A 16333-nucleotide genomic window follows, 5' to 3' on the forward strand; every position below is an offset into this window, starting at 1 on the left:
ACTGAGATTTAAAAATCTTATTGCTCTTCAATGGCAACAGTAACAAAGGAAGTAGAAATCATCAAACCTTTTCTCTGAAGATATGGGCGTGTAGACTTCAAAACGGAAAGGAATATGGACAGAAGTTCTACTAAATCTCCAGTCACATGGCAAGCTGTAGCTTCATGATACATCATGTGCAATGTGTTGAAAGACTACAAGGGATTTAAAATTTTTGAAAAAATAGAATTTCACTTTCACTTTATTGAGCCACAAAACAGTACTGCTTATCCTTTGAAAGATGTTTTCTGACTTGGACTATATGCATGTGCAAAGCAAATGCTATTGGCTTTCTATCAAAGTCAATATGTCACATTCAGCTCTTTTAAAATGCATATAAACAGTCTTCATCTACAGAGTTATATTTTGTATAGTCCCTTTATTCTGAAGAAATAATTTGTTTAGAAGCATGAAACAAGAAGATGATTAGGGAGAATAGGGACCAGTTTAATTAACTTTCCATGGCCTGAGTAGAAAGTGGTGAAATAGCTGTTAGCCATACTCAAAGTAAAAGGCCTAAAAGAGCTAAAAGTGCTTTACAAGTTAAGAACTAGTAGAGGATGGCGAGAAGGAGATTCCCTGCAAAGCCTGCTCACTGGGGTCGGATTCCCCAGTTCCTAAGTAAAGATGCAAAAAGGGGAACATGCATCTGGAGTTCATTTGCAAATTACCTGGAATGTTCACTCTTCTCTCGCCAATAAAAAAGTTAATAAAAAAGAATTAACTGTATTAGCTTAATTAAAGTTTTAGGTTTTATTCCTATTTCTTTTTTTGTTTTGTTTTCTGAGGTAGGGTCTTATAGCTCAGGCTGACCTGGAATTCACTATGTAGACTTAGGGTGGCCTTGAATGCACGGTGATCCTTCTGCCTCTGCCTCCCAAGTACTGGGATTAAAGGCACATGTCACCATGTCTGGCTCTCCTATTTCATTTTTTAAAAACTATTTTAGGGACTGGAGCGATGTCTTAGTAGTTAAGCGCTTGCCTGTGAAGGCTAAGGACCATGGTTCAAGGCCTGATTCCCTAGGACCCACGTAAGCCAGATGCACAAGATGATGCATGCATCTGGAGTTTGTTTGCAGTGGCTGGAGGCCCTGGCATGCCCATTCTCTATCTATCTGTCTCTTTCTCTATCAGTCTCAAATAAATAAATAAAACTAAACAAAAAAGGTAAGTTATTTATTTATTTGATAGAGAAAGGGGGGAAAGGGGGGCTGGGTGCATCACAGTCTCTAGCCACTGCAAACGAACTCCAGATGCATGTGTCAACTTGTGCATCTGGTTTATGTGGGTACTGGGGAATTGAATCTGGGTCCTTGGGCTTTGCAGGCAAACAACTGCTTAACCATCACTCCAGCCCTCCTATTTCATTTTTATAATGAAGCATCCGTCTTCTAATCCTCCAGTCAACTCACCATGGTCTATACACTTCTCACAATTCAAAGTTCAAAGTTCTGACCCAGATTATTTAGCAGCACGTAACATGAACAATGTTTTGCATAGTATTTAACCTGTAAGCTAGAAAGACAGGAATTATGTTTGCTTTGCTGATTACACTATGCCAGTATCCAATGCACTTCCTTGCAGAGTAGACATTTAAGTGTCTGTTATGAAAGAATGAAATTCTCATTATTCCTTTCACATACCTTTTAGCCAAACAGAAATATATGACCTTCCTCAAACAGAGCCAATATTTCCTTGCCCTTGTGCCCAGAAAGTCATTTATTTGATGTATTTCCACTTACTTTTGCCAAGTCCAAATTTTTCAAAGTCAGTTTTAAATTTATTCTACTGGTACACTACAATGCCAATAACTAAAAACTATTTTATATTAAAATTATTTATTTATTTGCAAGCAGAGAGGGAGGAGGGGAGAGAGAGAGAGAGCAAGTGAGGGAGGGGGATAGGTTTGCCAGAGACTCTTGCCACTGCAAACCAACTCCAGATGCATGTGCCACTTTGAGCACCTGGCTCAAAGTGAGTACTGGAGAATCAAACCCAGGCTGTCAGGCTTTGAAAGCAAGCACCTTTAACTACTCAGTAATTTCTATAGCCCCATTTTACATCTCCCCTCTCCCCACAGGATCTCATTCTAGCTCAGGCTGACTTGAAATTCTCTATATAGTCTCAAAATAGCCTCAAACTCACAGGGATCCTTCTACCTCTGCCTCTCTAGTGCTAGGAATAAAGGCATGTGCAACCATGCCTGGTAACATGTACAATTTTCTTTTTTTTTTAAAATTATTTATTTATTTATTTGAGAGCGACAGACACAGAGAGAAAGACAGGTACAGGGAGAGAGAGAGAATGGGCGCGCCAGGGCTTCCAGCCTCTGCAAACGAACTCCAGACGCGTGCGCCCCCTTGTGCATCTGCCTAATGTGGGACCTGGGGAACCAAGCCTCGAACCAGGGTCCTTAGGCTTCACAGGCAAGCGCTTAACCACTACGCCATCTCTCCAGCCGACATGTACAATTTTTATCTTATCTCCAATATGAGACTAAAGGGTACAATGTGCCTCTGGTGGCTATAAGATTATCTTACACTTGGGGACATTGAAGAATTAGAATCAGATTCCAATCATCTATAACAGTTTCAGAGCCCTCCTCTGATGATGCTAACAATAAATTTCTTTGTTCTGTCAACTAAACAAGCTTTTGGGAAATAATGTGTACCCTTGATTATAAATCACATGAATTTCTTTGCCTCTTTTAAAAAATAGTTTATGTGAGAGAGAAAAAGAGAAAGTAAATGGGTACACCTGGATGTCTTGCCATTACAAATGAACTCTATACACATGTGCACTTTGTGCACCTGGCTTTATGAGGGTATTGGGGAACTGAATTTGGCTGATAGGGTTTGCAAGCAAGCACCTTTCTGAGTCATGTCCCCATTTTTATTTTATAAATGAAAAAAAAAAAAACCAGTATATTTCAAATAAATCCTAAGTATAAGATGAAGAGAAAGGTATGTAATTACTATTGAAAAACAAAGAATCCTAAAAATTGTGACCTAAATGGTTCTTGATAATATAAACTGACATTGAACAATTTATGTTATTAAAAATCTTGCCAGGCACACTCTCCTGTTGGTATAGTCTACCTAATATTAGCCAGAAGGTGATGTCTACCCTCTGTTCATGCCACTGTTTTCCTCTGCAATCATGGGCCTTTCCCTTGAATTTGTAAGCCAAAATTACAGCTCCCCTCCCCCAACAAGGTGCTCTTGGTCTGGTGTTTTCTTTTGTAAAAAATATTTTATGTTTAGTTATTCAAAAGAGAAAGAGGGAGGGCGGGAGAGAGAGAGAGAGAGAGAGAGAGAGAGAGAGAGAGAGAATGGACGTGCCAGAGCTTCCAGCCACTGCAAATGAATTCCAGGTACATGTGTCCCTTTGTGCATCTGGCTAATGTGGGTCCTGGTGACTAGAAGCTGGGTCCTTTGGCTTTGCAGGCAAATGCCTTAACTGCTAAGCTATCCCTCCAGTCCTGGCCTGGTGTTTTCTGCTAGAAATGTAACCTGACAACAGCACCCCTCCTCCCCTGAAGCTACTCTTGGTCTGGTGTTTTCTGCCAGCAATGTGAACAAACCTGACTACAACATTAAAGATGGTACTGAGGAGTGGTGTTATTTGCTGCTAGACGTGACTATGGCATTTGCTTTTTGGAGCTGATTTTCAAGAGGAATATGGAAGGATCTGAACCTTGAACTAAGAAATACTTGCAGTGCTATAAGTACAGCTTGATGGGCTATTCTGGTCAGAGTTGAAAGACCTGAATACAATAAGAACTATGGGACTGTGAGGTTTGGCTTATTGAGGGTGAGAAACAGCTTTGCCTGGACTGGGCTAGAAGCAGTTTGAGTGAGAGGGTTGCTGTTATGCCCATGTCTTGAGAACTTGTACAGGGTTCCTCTGCATAGAAATGAACTGGCCTGAGCAGAGGGATATGGCACAGAAATGAAATTTTTGGGCTGAAACTTTTGCCCATTCAGCTGCAATTATATGAGAGGTTACACCTTTGAGATTGGGCCAGCTGACCTGTACTGGGGCAATTGGAAGAATGCAGTTTTTTGAAGGGGCCTGAATGTTGAAGGAGTGTTCTGTTCTTCAAAGTCTGCTTTATTCCCCCTAGATTAACAAAATGACACCTTACCTGGTATTATGGAGTATAAGAAATGAAGGAAAGAGAGGTTCACTGAATTTGCAACGTGGTATTGTATTTTGGAAACAGCCATGGGAAGTGTGAAGCAGGTTTGCTGGATGCCTGCATAGAGACCTCATGGAGCCTTGAAGATGGACTGTCGGTTGCAGTGAAGACCCAGTGGAGACGCTGGGACCACAAGACCATTGCTAAGGAGAACTGCCGGACTTGGATTAAGTTTTCCAGGACTGTGAGTAGCCTAGCTGGAGGGGTGGAATTGGAACTCTTAGAGATTTGTTGCTGGTTAGAATTATCAGACTTGGAGATCTGTCACTGGCTAGAGTTGTCGGACTTGGAGCAACGGAGTTTGATGCCTGCTCTGTATAAATTTTGTACTGGTTGAGTATTTCTTTGCTACGGCCAATGCAATCTTTTGCAATGTGTTTATTCTGTGCCATTATGGGTTTTTTGAGGTTTTCTCAGTTAAAAGATCTTAGACTATAGGAATATTTGAACATCATTAGGACTGATAATAACCATAAGAACTTTAAAAACTGGACTGAATGCACTGTATTTTAAATTTTTATTTATTTATTTATTTATTTGAGAGTGACAGACAAGAGAGAGAAAGAGGCAGGTAGATAAAATAGAGAATGGGCACGCCAGGGCCTCTAGCCACTGCAAAGGAACTCCAGATGCATGTGCCCCTTGTGCATCTGGCTAACGTGGGTCCTGGGGAAATCGAGCCTTGAACCTGGGTCCTTAGGCCTGACAGGCAAGCACTTAACCACTAAGCCATCTCTCCAGCCTAGCACTGTATTTTACATCATGGATAGTTATCAGTTTATGGGAGCCAGGGGCAGAATGTGGTAGTTTAATTCAAGTGTTCCTCATATAAACTTAGGTGTTAGGTTCCCAGCTGATAGAGATTTGGGAATTAACACCTCCTTGAGGCATTATATTATTGGGGGCAGACTTATAGTTATTATAGCTAGTTTCCCCTTGCCAGTGTTCGGTACACTCTCCTGTTGCTCTTGTCCAACCAATGTTGGTGAAGAGGTCATGTCCACCCTCTTCTGCTCATGCCATTGTTTCCCCCTAACATCATGGACTTTCCACTCGAGTCTGTAAGCCAAAATAACAGCCCCCACCAAAAAAAATCTTGCCAACTGTGAAATAGTCTAGCATAAAATGAACATGTTCATGGAATAAAGAGTTTTGGTAAGAACATTAAGATGAGATAAATCTTACCTCAGTCATCAGGATCAAGCCTCGATTAAATACCACAAGAAGTCGGTCTTCGTCAGATTCCAATAGTACTCTGAAGGCACTAGAAGAACACAGACAAATCCAACTTAAAAAATTTTAATTAGAACATTTTTGATGAAAATGAGACAGACGTAAAACCATCACTTAAGCTTTTTGTTTTCCTACCTAAAGAAAAATTCACTACTGGAAAGAATGTAAACCATAGAAGGCAGTGTGGAGCCGGGAGTGGTTGTGCACACCTTTAATCCCAGCACTCAGGAGTCAGAGATAGGAGGATCACTGAATTTCAGACCAGCCTGAGACTACATAGGAAATTCCAGGTCAACCTGGGCTATAGTGAGACTCTACCTGGAAAAAAATGAAATAAAACAAAAGAAAAATAAATAATTTGAATGGAGGCACCCTGTGTACATGGATAAAACTGCTCTTGGGACTAGACTACTACTGGGCATATACTCAATGGACTTTACATTTTGCTAATGAGATAACTGCTTATTCATGTTTGTTGTTGCTCTATTCACAGTAGTTAGAAAATGAAATCAATCTAGATGCCCATCAACTAATGGATGGATAGTAAAGATCTGGTATATATACACAGTAAGGTTTATTCAGATGTATAGAAAAATGAAATTAAGGCTGAAGAGATGGTTTAGCAGTTGAGGCGCTTCCCTGCAAAGCCTAAGGACACAGGTTCAGTTCCCCAGAACCCATATAAGCCAGATGCACATGTGTCTGGAATTTGTTTGCAGTGGTTAGAGGCCCTGGTGTGCCCATTTTCTCTAACAAATAAAATTAAATATTAAAAAAAGAAAAACAAAATTATGGAACTTTCAGGAAAATGGATGGATCTGGAAAATAATCAGGTTCAACATGATAAACACTGGGGCTGGAGAGGCGGCTTAGTGATTAAGGTGCTTGCCTGAGAAGCCTAAGGAGCCAGGTTTGATTCTCCAGTGCCCATGTAAGCCAAGCCAGATGAACAAGGTGACACATGCATCTGGACTCATTTGCAGTGGCTAGAGGCAATGGTCACCCATTTTCTCTCTCTGGCTCTCTTAAATAAATAAGTAAGTAAGACAAATGCTGTTATATGTTTGTTCTTATATGGGGATCCTAGCTTCAGACTTTAAAAAGGCAAATGACTTATACAATTTGAAGTGAAACCAGAGTATAGCTTTACAATTTTAGATCAGTATTTAAGTTGGAGTAAGAGGCATAATAGAAACCAGGAAGCTAGGAAGGGAGTCACTGGGGCGGAGTTAAGAGAGAGGTTAATATATAAGTAGAGGTGTGGAACACTGGGGTTCAGGGGAGGGGAGATGAAGAACAGGGGGGCTAGCCAAGAATGAAGATGTTGTGAATAAACCACATGGAAATCTACTCAGCTAGCTAATTAAAAATATATAATTGCTGGGCATGGTGGAGCATGCCTTTAATCCCAGCACATGGAAGGAAGAGGTGAGAGAATCCCCATGACTTTGAGGCCACCCTGAGACCACATACTGAATTCCAGGTCAGCCTGAACTAGAGTAAAACCCTACCTTGAAAAACAAAACAAAAAACCCAAAGCTGTATGTATAAATAATTAAGGGCTAGAGAGTGGCATATGCATCTGTCTGCCTCTCTCTTTCTCTGCTTCTTTCTCTCTGTCAAATAAGTAAAAATAAAATATTAAAAAAGTATAGTCTATCATATATTATGATGAAGAACCCAGGTCTAGTGGCACATACTTTTAATTCCAGCACTCAGGAGGCAGAGGTAGGAGGATTGCTGTGAGTCTGAGGCCAGCCTAAGACTACATAGTGAATTCCTTACCTCAAAAAAAAAAAAAAAAAAAAAAAAAAAAAAAAAATATATATATATATATATATATATATATATATATATATATAAAAATACCTATATACATATCATATATACATAAACTAAACTCAGGTGTGGTAGCATACACCTTTAAACTAAGCACCTGGAAGGCTGGGGTAAGAGGATCACCATGAATTCAAGGCCAATCTGAGCTAAAGTAAGACCCTACTATTAAAAAATATATATGTATATTTAATATACTAATATTAAATATATGACATATTTAAGACAGAAGTACCAAGTAAGGATGGAGAATGCTATACCCAGAAGCCATATTTTGTTGGAGGAAAATCTCAGTGCCAAGGGTAGGGTACTTCTCAGTCAGTTGTTAGGGAGGTCATTGAGGACAACAGAACAATAGAAGCTGTTACCAATGTTTTGGTTGACCACCAGAACTAAATCATCAAGAATCTATAGCTGAAGATAACACATACTTTAGTTGCATGATATTGAGAAATCAAGCTGGAACTGAGCTGGAAACCTCATCCAGTCTGGCTAGCTGTATCATAGTGCTGGAAAGTACTAGTCTCCTAGGGGGAAGAAGTTATCAACAGTTTTAACTACCAAGGGACCCAGCATGCTATACAACAACTGGCCAGTCAGGCAAGATATATAGACTGTTGCCATAGTGGCACATGGGTCATGCTTTCTGATTAAGATTTGAGGTCTGTTCCATGGGAGGAAATTATGCTCTACTGCCGCAAGATTTTATTTTTGTCGCTATTCTTCCCCCCCCCCCCCCACTGCAGGCTGTCACTCCAGCCTAGGCTGGCCTTCAACTCATTGAGATCCTCCTACCTCAGTCCCCCAACTGCTGGGACTAAAGGCCTGCGCCATCATGCCCAGCTGAGTAGTACTTTGGATTACTGTCTAGTGGACATGAACTGGTGGCTGTATTTAGGACCTCACAATGACTCTCATTGCCTACACAATACCTTCACAATACTGGGCCCAACAACATGTCCTCATGGATGATAGAGGGCAAAAAGAATTTTTTTTGATTTTGGTTTTTTGAAGTAGAGTTTCACACTAGATCAGGTTAACCTGGAATTCACTATGTAGTCTCAGGGTGGCCTCAAACTCATGGCAATCCTCCTACCTCAGCCTCCTGAGTGCAGGGATTAAAGGCATGTGGCCACCATGTCGGCTTTTTGGCAAAAATAAGTAAATAAATAATAATAATAATTGTTAAAAGTTGGCGGGGGGGAGGCTGGAGAGATAGCTCAGCAGTTAAAGTGCTTACCTGCAAAGTCTTAACAACCCACATTTGATTCCCCAGTACCCAAGTAAAGCTAGATGCACAAAGTGGCATATGTATCTGGAGTTTGTTTGCAGTGGCTAGAAGCTCTGACATGGCCATTTTCTCTGTCTGTCTCTCTGTTTGCAGATAAACAAATAGAGCCAGATGTGGTTGTGCACCCTGTGGGAGAAAGCACTTGGGAGGCAGAGGTAGGAGGATAGCTGTGAGTTCAAGGCCTAAGACTACATAGTGAATTCCTGTACCCTAAGACTACATAGTGAATTCCAGGTCAGCCTGGGCTAGAGTGAAACCCTACAGTGAGGGGGTGGGGGGGGGAGGAAAGACTGGTTGGAAAGAAGGGGTTCAGTAGAAGTGGGATAGTGAGTGTGGGAGGGTAGGGGGATTATGATCAAAATAAATTATGTACAAGTAAAAAACTATGTAAAAAAACACACCTATTCCTGAAGTCATAGGTTATTAAATGGAAATTCCAGTGCCCTCCCAGTAAGTTATTGGTCATAGAATCTACTAAACTCCCCAAATCAATGCAGGCAATTGAAACTGCTGTTGGTTGCCCATATGAACTACTAGATGGTAAGACCCGACTGCCTAAGATACCACATACTCTAGCTGCAGGATATAGAAAAAGCAAGCTGGAACTAGGCTGGAAACTCCCCTATTGGCGAACTCTCATAGTGCCAGATGGTGCTATGGGGCTGCTTGGAGAGAACTGTGGACCCTGTGTGCAACACCAGCAACAGGATATGCCAACACTGGTGGAATAGTGGCAAGTGTGTTATAGTGGTAACCAAATGTTCTCTGACTGAATCTGAAGCCTACTCGACAGGAAGGAATCCTTAGTTTAGGCCCTCATGGGGAAGCCTCTGCTTTTTGTTAAATGGACATGTGTCCTTCTAAACAACTATACTTATACCCATAGATTACTGTTGTGGTCAGTTTTGTTATAAAAGCTTCTTTTTGCCATGGGCAATGTTGACAACAAAAGCTCCTAACTGGTCAAAGTGATGGAAATGCCAGATAAATGCTGAGCCATAAAAAGGATATCTACTTCACCTCCCCACTGTTCTCCTAGGCTCAGTGAACAGAGAAAGAATGTGAAGGAGAGAAGTAGTGTGGAACACTGACTTCCAGCAATGACTTGGCTACTGTAGTCTTGACATCATGGCAGCTTGCATAACACTGGGCCCCACCAACATCCTGTCAGGAAGGAGTAATGGGGCCCTATCGATCCCTAAGGACTTATATTCCATTAATGATTGTTGATGGAGGGATATTTTTTTCAGTGATATAGCCACTGATAAGGTTCTATGCTCCTGTAAGCAACCCTAATGTAACCAACTGTGTCATCTAAAAAGAAGCAAGCAAACATGTCTGCATTGGTGGGAATAACTGGGGATCAGTCAGAGTAGGAAATGACTAAGAGAGGGCAATGGGGAGGGGTGAATATTATAATAAAAACCCTGCCTTATATAAAGTATAACATAATACATTATGTATAGCTAATATATACTAATAAAAGTTTTAAAGAAAAAGAAAGCTTTCAGATATAAACCATCAATCAAAAGGACAGCTCTTATCCTCCTACTTAAAAACAACAAAAACAAAAATACAGTGCTGAGCATGGTGGCACATGCCTTTAATCCCAGCACTTGGGAGGCCATGATAGGAGGATAGCTGTGAGTTTGAGGACAACTTGAGGCTACATAGTTAATTCCAAGTCAGAAGGAGTTAGAATGAGACCCTATCTTGAAAAACTAACTATAAATAAAGCAAAAACAACAAAAACTTTTTACCTTATTAAAGTAGTCCAGCAGGAACGGCCATCTAAGCAACGTAAGTAGCAACTTATAGTTGTTTTCTTAAACTGTTTAATATCTTCTAATTCTTCTTCTCTCATATCTGACCTTTGAGCTATAAACAGCTGCATCAAGTTAAATAGTTCTTCCACTGCCTAAAAAACAAATAAGCAAAGTAATAATTGCCATTTAACTCTATTAAAATTTTAGAATGTCTACTTCCCACCTTTGAATGTATGCTCATTAGCCAACTTGTAAATGCACACACAAATAAGGTAATTCCACTACCACTGAGGAAAAGGTATCATAATATTAGTAACTGAACACTTGTACTGAAACCAATAAACCTTATGAAGTTTCAAGAAAAACCAAATATAGTTTTAATACTGTTTGAAGTACTAGCTTTATAACTTCAGTGATAAATCTACTGGAGAATCTAGTTGGTGTTCTTTTTGCTTTAATACATGAACAGTTTTAACTTCATGATGAAGATTTTAGGTATCTAAATTAAATTTGAATTAATACAGTTTCTGAGAATACCATCTGTACCAACATTTGGAATGATTTTTCTAGACTGATCGTTTGAAGTTCCTGGTGAATCAAATGTGGTATAATTTTAGCAAAATTAGTAGCTATGATTTTATTCCTTATATACAAACTTCTCGCATACTTGTCAATGAATGAACACTCCCATTTTATGCTTCTCATGGCAAAACTGCAAATAACATTTTCATGAACATTTCCAATAACTAATTTCTACAATCAAAGGTATTACATTTCACTGATGCCAAGAGCAAGAAACAATACAGGGAGATAAGCATTCTAACTAACCTAGCTCTAATCAAAGGAATCCTTGATAGATATCATATTTAGTAACTAAATTCTGTTATTTATATGAACTGTGATAAAGACAAATCTATTGAAACTTAGTAAGTCCGATCATGACTCCTTCAAAACAAGACACTCATTCTTTTTACTTTTGTATTCTACAGGCAAGCCTATGAACTTTTTGGTACTGAATAAAATAAGTCTTACATTATAGGCATTCTAATTTTTACAACTGGAAGTTACGTTACTTTTTCTGGGTAAGAGATTCTAAATAGCTTTATACCATCTTTAAAGAACAGTTAAGCTATAAAGGATAGTTTGCAACAGAAAGTATGACATTGCAGTGAAAAGTAATATCCAGGTATAATAGTCTTAAATAGAGAAAATCATTTAATATGAAAACTGTAAGTATTCTGGAAAGAAAAAAGATCAGATTGGAACTGTATGTAATGACGAATCTCTTATCATTTCATTCATTTGAGATGTAGAGAAACACTATGAAAGACTACTAGCTTAAACTAAAATATTGTGCAGCTCCTACCCTTGCAAAATATGAGGTTCATGGTAATGAGAATCTAATTGTGTGTGTGTGTTTGAGGTAGGGTCTCACTCTAGCTCAGGCTAACCTGGAACTTGCTTTGTAGTCCCAGGCTGGCCTTGAACTCATGGTGATCTCCCTACCTCAGCTTCCTGAGTACTGGGATTAAAGGCATGCACCACCACACCTGGCAAGATCTAATTTTTTTTTTCTTTTTTGGTTTTTCAAGGTATGGTTTTGCTCTAGCCCAGGCTGACCTGAAATTCACTATGTAGCCCTATGGTGGCTTCAAACTCACGGCAATTCTATGTCTGCCTCCCAAGTGCTGGGATTGAAGGCTTGTGCCACCATGCCTGGCTAAAATCTAATTTTTAAACAGTACTTCCTTAAGCCTGTCTTTTTTTTTTTTTTTTTTTTTTGGTAGGCACCCACTAAAGAGACATTAACAAAAGCATTAATTTGGGCTGGGAATGTAGGTCAGTGATAGAGCACTTGCCTACCATGGGCAAGCCCCTGAGTTTGCTCCCTAGTATTGTCAATGTAAAAGGGTAAATTACATTAGACAAAAATATTACCTACAACATAAGGAGATATAACCACCTATTTATGACTTGTTTTAATAATATAGCATTACATGAGGATATTCAAAGAGCATACATGTTAAATCCTTAATAATGGCTAGGGATGAAGCCTAGTAATAGAATAGCTGCCTAGCAAAAGCAAGGTTCTGGGTATGATTCCTAGCACTGGAAAAAAAGTAAGAGTAAATGGTTAAAATTGGACTATTCTCTATTTTATCACTTTTTACAAGGGGGAAACACACTGCTAATCAACTTGAGGACACAGATATAAGAGTATTAATTTTACTCACTCCAGGGTATTGGCTGGCATGTGGTGTAAGATTCTTAAAGGCCCACTGGATGTTCTGGTGAGAAGCCAGCTGTCGTGTGAATGCAGGAGACTGCTCACAGCAGAGCCTCAGAATGCCGTAGTAGGCAGGCAGCATCCCACGGTTAAAAAGCACCACATCCTGATCATCATGGTCAGCAAGGATGTAATTGAAGGCAATGTTCTTGGTTACCACGGGGTTTTGAACAATAAGGCGGATATTCTCTGGACAGTCAGCACATACATTGTACCAAAATGAAAGCAAAGCCTGTTTATTGTGATTTGTAGCTATTGCTGGCTCAGAAAGTTTAGGCTGGAAAAGGTTCCACAAATCCATGAAATATGTGGAAAACATCAGCTTCTCAGTTTTGGAAATTAAACAGTAAGTCATAAAGCTAAAATAAGGCACTAGCTTTGTAGTGCCATGAACAGCAGCATCAACATAAAGTTTAGCTCTTGAGAGCAAACCAAGGAGTACGTTGTAGACCTGATGTAGGACTACGGTTGTGTCTGGACTGAGTGGAAGGTCACGGGTTGGGATGTGCAAAGACCTTGTTGACCGGAACATCTGGCGGAATGAATTGCTTGGTATAAGGGATACCAGAAGATAAGCTGCAGCTATAAAATGTAAAACAAAACTGTCAGATCCTTATAAGATAAAAACAGACTGAAGAGCAGTCATTAAACACAAAGATACTCTTCCCTTTTATAATGAAAATGAATAAAAATTAAGGGACATGATATATAACAAGTCTTTCTTCTTTACCCTTGGTCCCACAGAAAGATTCCTAGGGGTATTAGAAATAAGACACCTTACAGTCTACCACCATCTTATTTTAACTGGCTATAATGATCACCACAAGCCAGTTTTACATAACTCAGGCTGGCCTTGACCTTCATATCCTACTGCCTTCACCCTTCAAGTGCTGGGAGTACAGGTGTCTGCCACCATATCTGACTAGCAGAACTAGTTTTCAATCCTCTTCTGTTTAGCTTTTCCACTATGTAGGATTTTTTCTTTTTTCTTTTTCAAGTTAGGGTCTCACTCTAGCCCAGGCTGACTTGGAATTCACTCTGTACTGTCCGGGTGGCCTCAAACTCAAGGTGATCCACCTACCTCTGCCTCCCAAATGCGGGGATTAAAGGTGTGCACGACCACACCCAGCTTTACAGTTTGTCATGAAGATATATATTGACGCAGTAAGGAGGACAATGAGCATTTGGATCAAAAATACCTACAAAAAGTACTTGATATGGTAAAAATCATTTAATGTTTTCATATTACTTAAAGTAAATTCAAAAAAACTAAAAAAAATTTTATATCAGTTTACAGATAATTGCTTAAAATTTACTTGTTATAGAGAATAAGATCTATATAATAGTCCATTGTGATACATTACATATGCCAGTGATAGACTATTAACTTTGAAGTGCCCTTTTTAATTTTTTTCTGGAGGTAGGGTCTTACTGTGAGGCTGTGTAGCCTCAGCTGGTCTGAGTCTCACAATCGGGCTTTAGCATCCCAAGTACTAGGGTTACACATGTGCCAACACTTCTGAATAGAAAAACCTTTAAACATCTTTTAAGGCTAACCTAGAGCTTAAAGAATCTTTCCTTCCATGTATCTGAAAATTATCATGGAGCCTATGGTTATAATTCTGAACAATTAATGACTTAGCGGTTGAGTAATCTTGTATGAAGAAGACACTAAGCTAAGCCTTTATTTATTTATTGGAGAGAAAGAGAGAGAGAGAATGAATGAATATGAGTATTGGTACACCAGGGCCTCCAGCCACTGCAAACAAACTCCAGATGTGTGTGCCCCCTTGTGCATCTAACTAACATGAGTACTAGGGAATAGAAACTGGGTCCTTAGGCTTTGCAGGCAAGAGCCTTAACTGCTAACCCATCTATCCAGCCCTATTTTACCAATATTTCATTCAAGCTTGACAAACATCTTTGAGGTGGGTGATAGGATACTGGAAACCTAATTCTTGAAGCAATGACTCATATCACAAAAATAAAGAGGTAGAGACTAATTTAGGACTTGATAAACAATGACGCCAAAACTAGTAATATTAAAATAATAACATTAGTAAAAAAATTAAGAATTACTAATGTTTTTACACTGTACATTTATGTGGTAGGCACTGTTATTATAATTTTGTGGTTTAAATGGAAAGACTCTTAGATTACAGAGTGGCAAAACAAGGATTCAAACCAAGGCTCGAGGGCTAATAATACCACCATACACCAAAGAACCTTTTATACCTATAATACTTTAGGAGGTGGTCTTCTCAATACATCTAATAATTCTGTCTCCCAGCATCCCATCTAATACTTTGATAATTTCTACCCTATTATCAAAGCAGATAAAACCTTAGGGATCCTGAAATTAACTATATAGTTTACTTTACAAATTTATCTTAACCTTTGTGCATACTACTCCATTTCCTACAAACTTCTATAGATTTCCTATGTAACAATTTGGCATGTAGTATCATCCTGATAATTTTTTTAAACTTTATTTGTTGAGAGAGAGAGAGAAAGTGGCAGATATATATGTGAGTGTGTGTGTATATATATACACACACACACACACATACACACACACATATATATATAAAGAATGGGCATGTCAGGGCCTTCAGCTACTTCAAACTACTCCAGATGCATGCACTACCATGTGCACCTGGATTACATGGGTCCTGGGGAATTGAACCTGGGGTCTCTTGGCTTTGCAGGCAAGTGCCTTAACCACTAAGCCATCACTCCAGCCCATGATAGATTTTTATACAAAACTGAAATTCAAGAAAATTGTTTAGGCTATAAAAAGTCATTCCATTTAAGTTATATATTCTCACATCGACATTTTACTTTAAAAAAAATTGGTAGGACATAGGTTCAATCCACATACCAAAAACAAGGTGGGGGAACCCTACTGAAAATTATAGGCCTAGCATCTAAATTCTATAATTAATATATAGCCTTGCCTTATCACATATCTAACCATATCTTTTACTTTCTAAAAATGCGTTTGTTTTTAAATGAAAAAGTATAAAGTTTTTATTTAATATTTTACTTTTATTTATTTATTTATTAGAGATGCAGGGGGAGGACAGGGGAGAGAATGGGTGTATTAGGGCCTCTAAGCACTGCAAATGAACACCAAAAGTATACACCACCATGAGCATCTGGCTTACATGGGTTCTGGGGAATCAAACCTAGGTCCTCAGGCTTCATAGGCAAGCAAGCACCTTAACTGCTAAACCATCTCTCCAGCCTGAGAAAATATTTTTAAAGCATCTCTGACAATGGTTAAGGTTAACTTAGGAAAGCAAGCCATATGCTTAAAAAATGCCTTGTAGCCGGTCATGGTGGTGCATGCCTTTAATCCCAGCACTTGGGAGGCAGAAGTAGGAGGATCGCCGTGAGTTCGAGGCCACCCTGCGACTCTAAGTGAATTCCAGGCTAGCCTGGGCTAGAATGAGACCCTACCTCGAAAAACAAAACAACAAAAAAAAGCCTTGTGCTGGGCGTGCTGGCACACACCCTGAGTCCTGGCACTTATAGGAGGAGATTGCTGTGAGTTCGAGGCCACCCTGAGACTCCATAGTGAATTCCAGGTCAGCCTGGGCTAAAGTGAAACTCTACCTTGAAAAAAAACACAAACTCAAAAAAATGCCTTGTTATATATCACTTGAAGAGTCCTTG

The 16333-nt window shown here is 39.3% G+C and overlaps 1 protein-coding gene across 1 annotated transcript in view; it reads right to left on the reverse strand.

Annotated features, from left to right (window-relative positions):
• Usp34 (ubiquitin specific peptidase 34) overlaps nucleotides 1–16333 on the reverse strand; it is a 299630-nt gene that overhangs the window by 24606 nt on the left and 258691 nt on the right. Inside the window, exons 68-71 of the mRNA XM_045147284.1 lie at nucleotides 12603–13237; nucleotides 10363–10520; nucleotides 5428–5506; nucleotides 68–194 (exon numbers count right to left, since the gene is read on the reverse strand). Coding sequence (XP_045003219.1) covers nucleotides 68–194; nucleotides 5428–5506; nucleotides 10363–10520; nucleotides 12603–13237 — 999 coding nt within the window. The remainder of the gene's footprint in view (nucleotides 1–67; nucleotides 195–5427; nucleotides 5507–10362; nucleotides 10521–12602; nucleotides 13238–16333) is intronic.

This window comes from Jaculus jaculus, chromosome 4, assembly GCF_020740685.1.
Source record: "Jaculus jaculus isolate mJacJac1 chromosome 4, mJacJac1.mat.Y.cur, whole genome shotgun sequence".
Taxonomy (NCBI): domain Eukaryota; kingdom Metazoa; phylum Chordata; class Mammalia; order Rodentia; family Dipodidae; genus Jaculus; species Jaculus jaculus.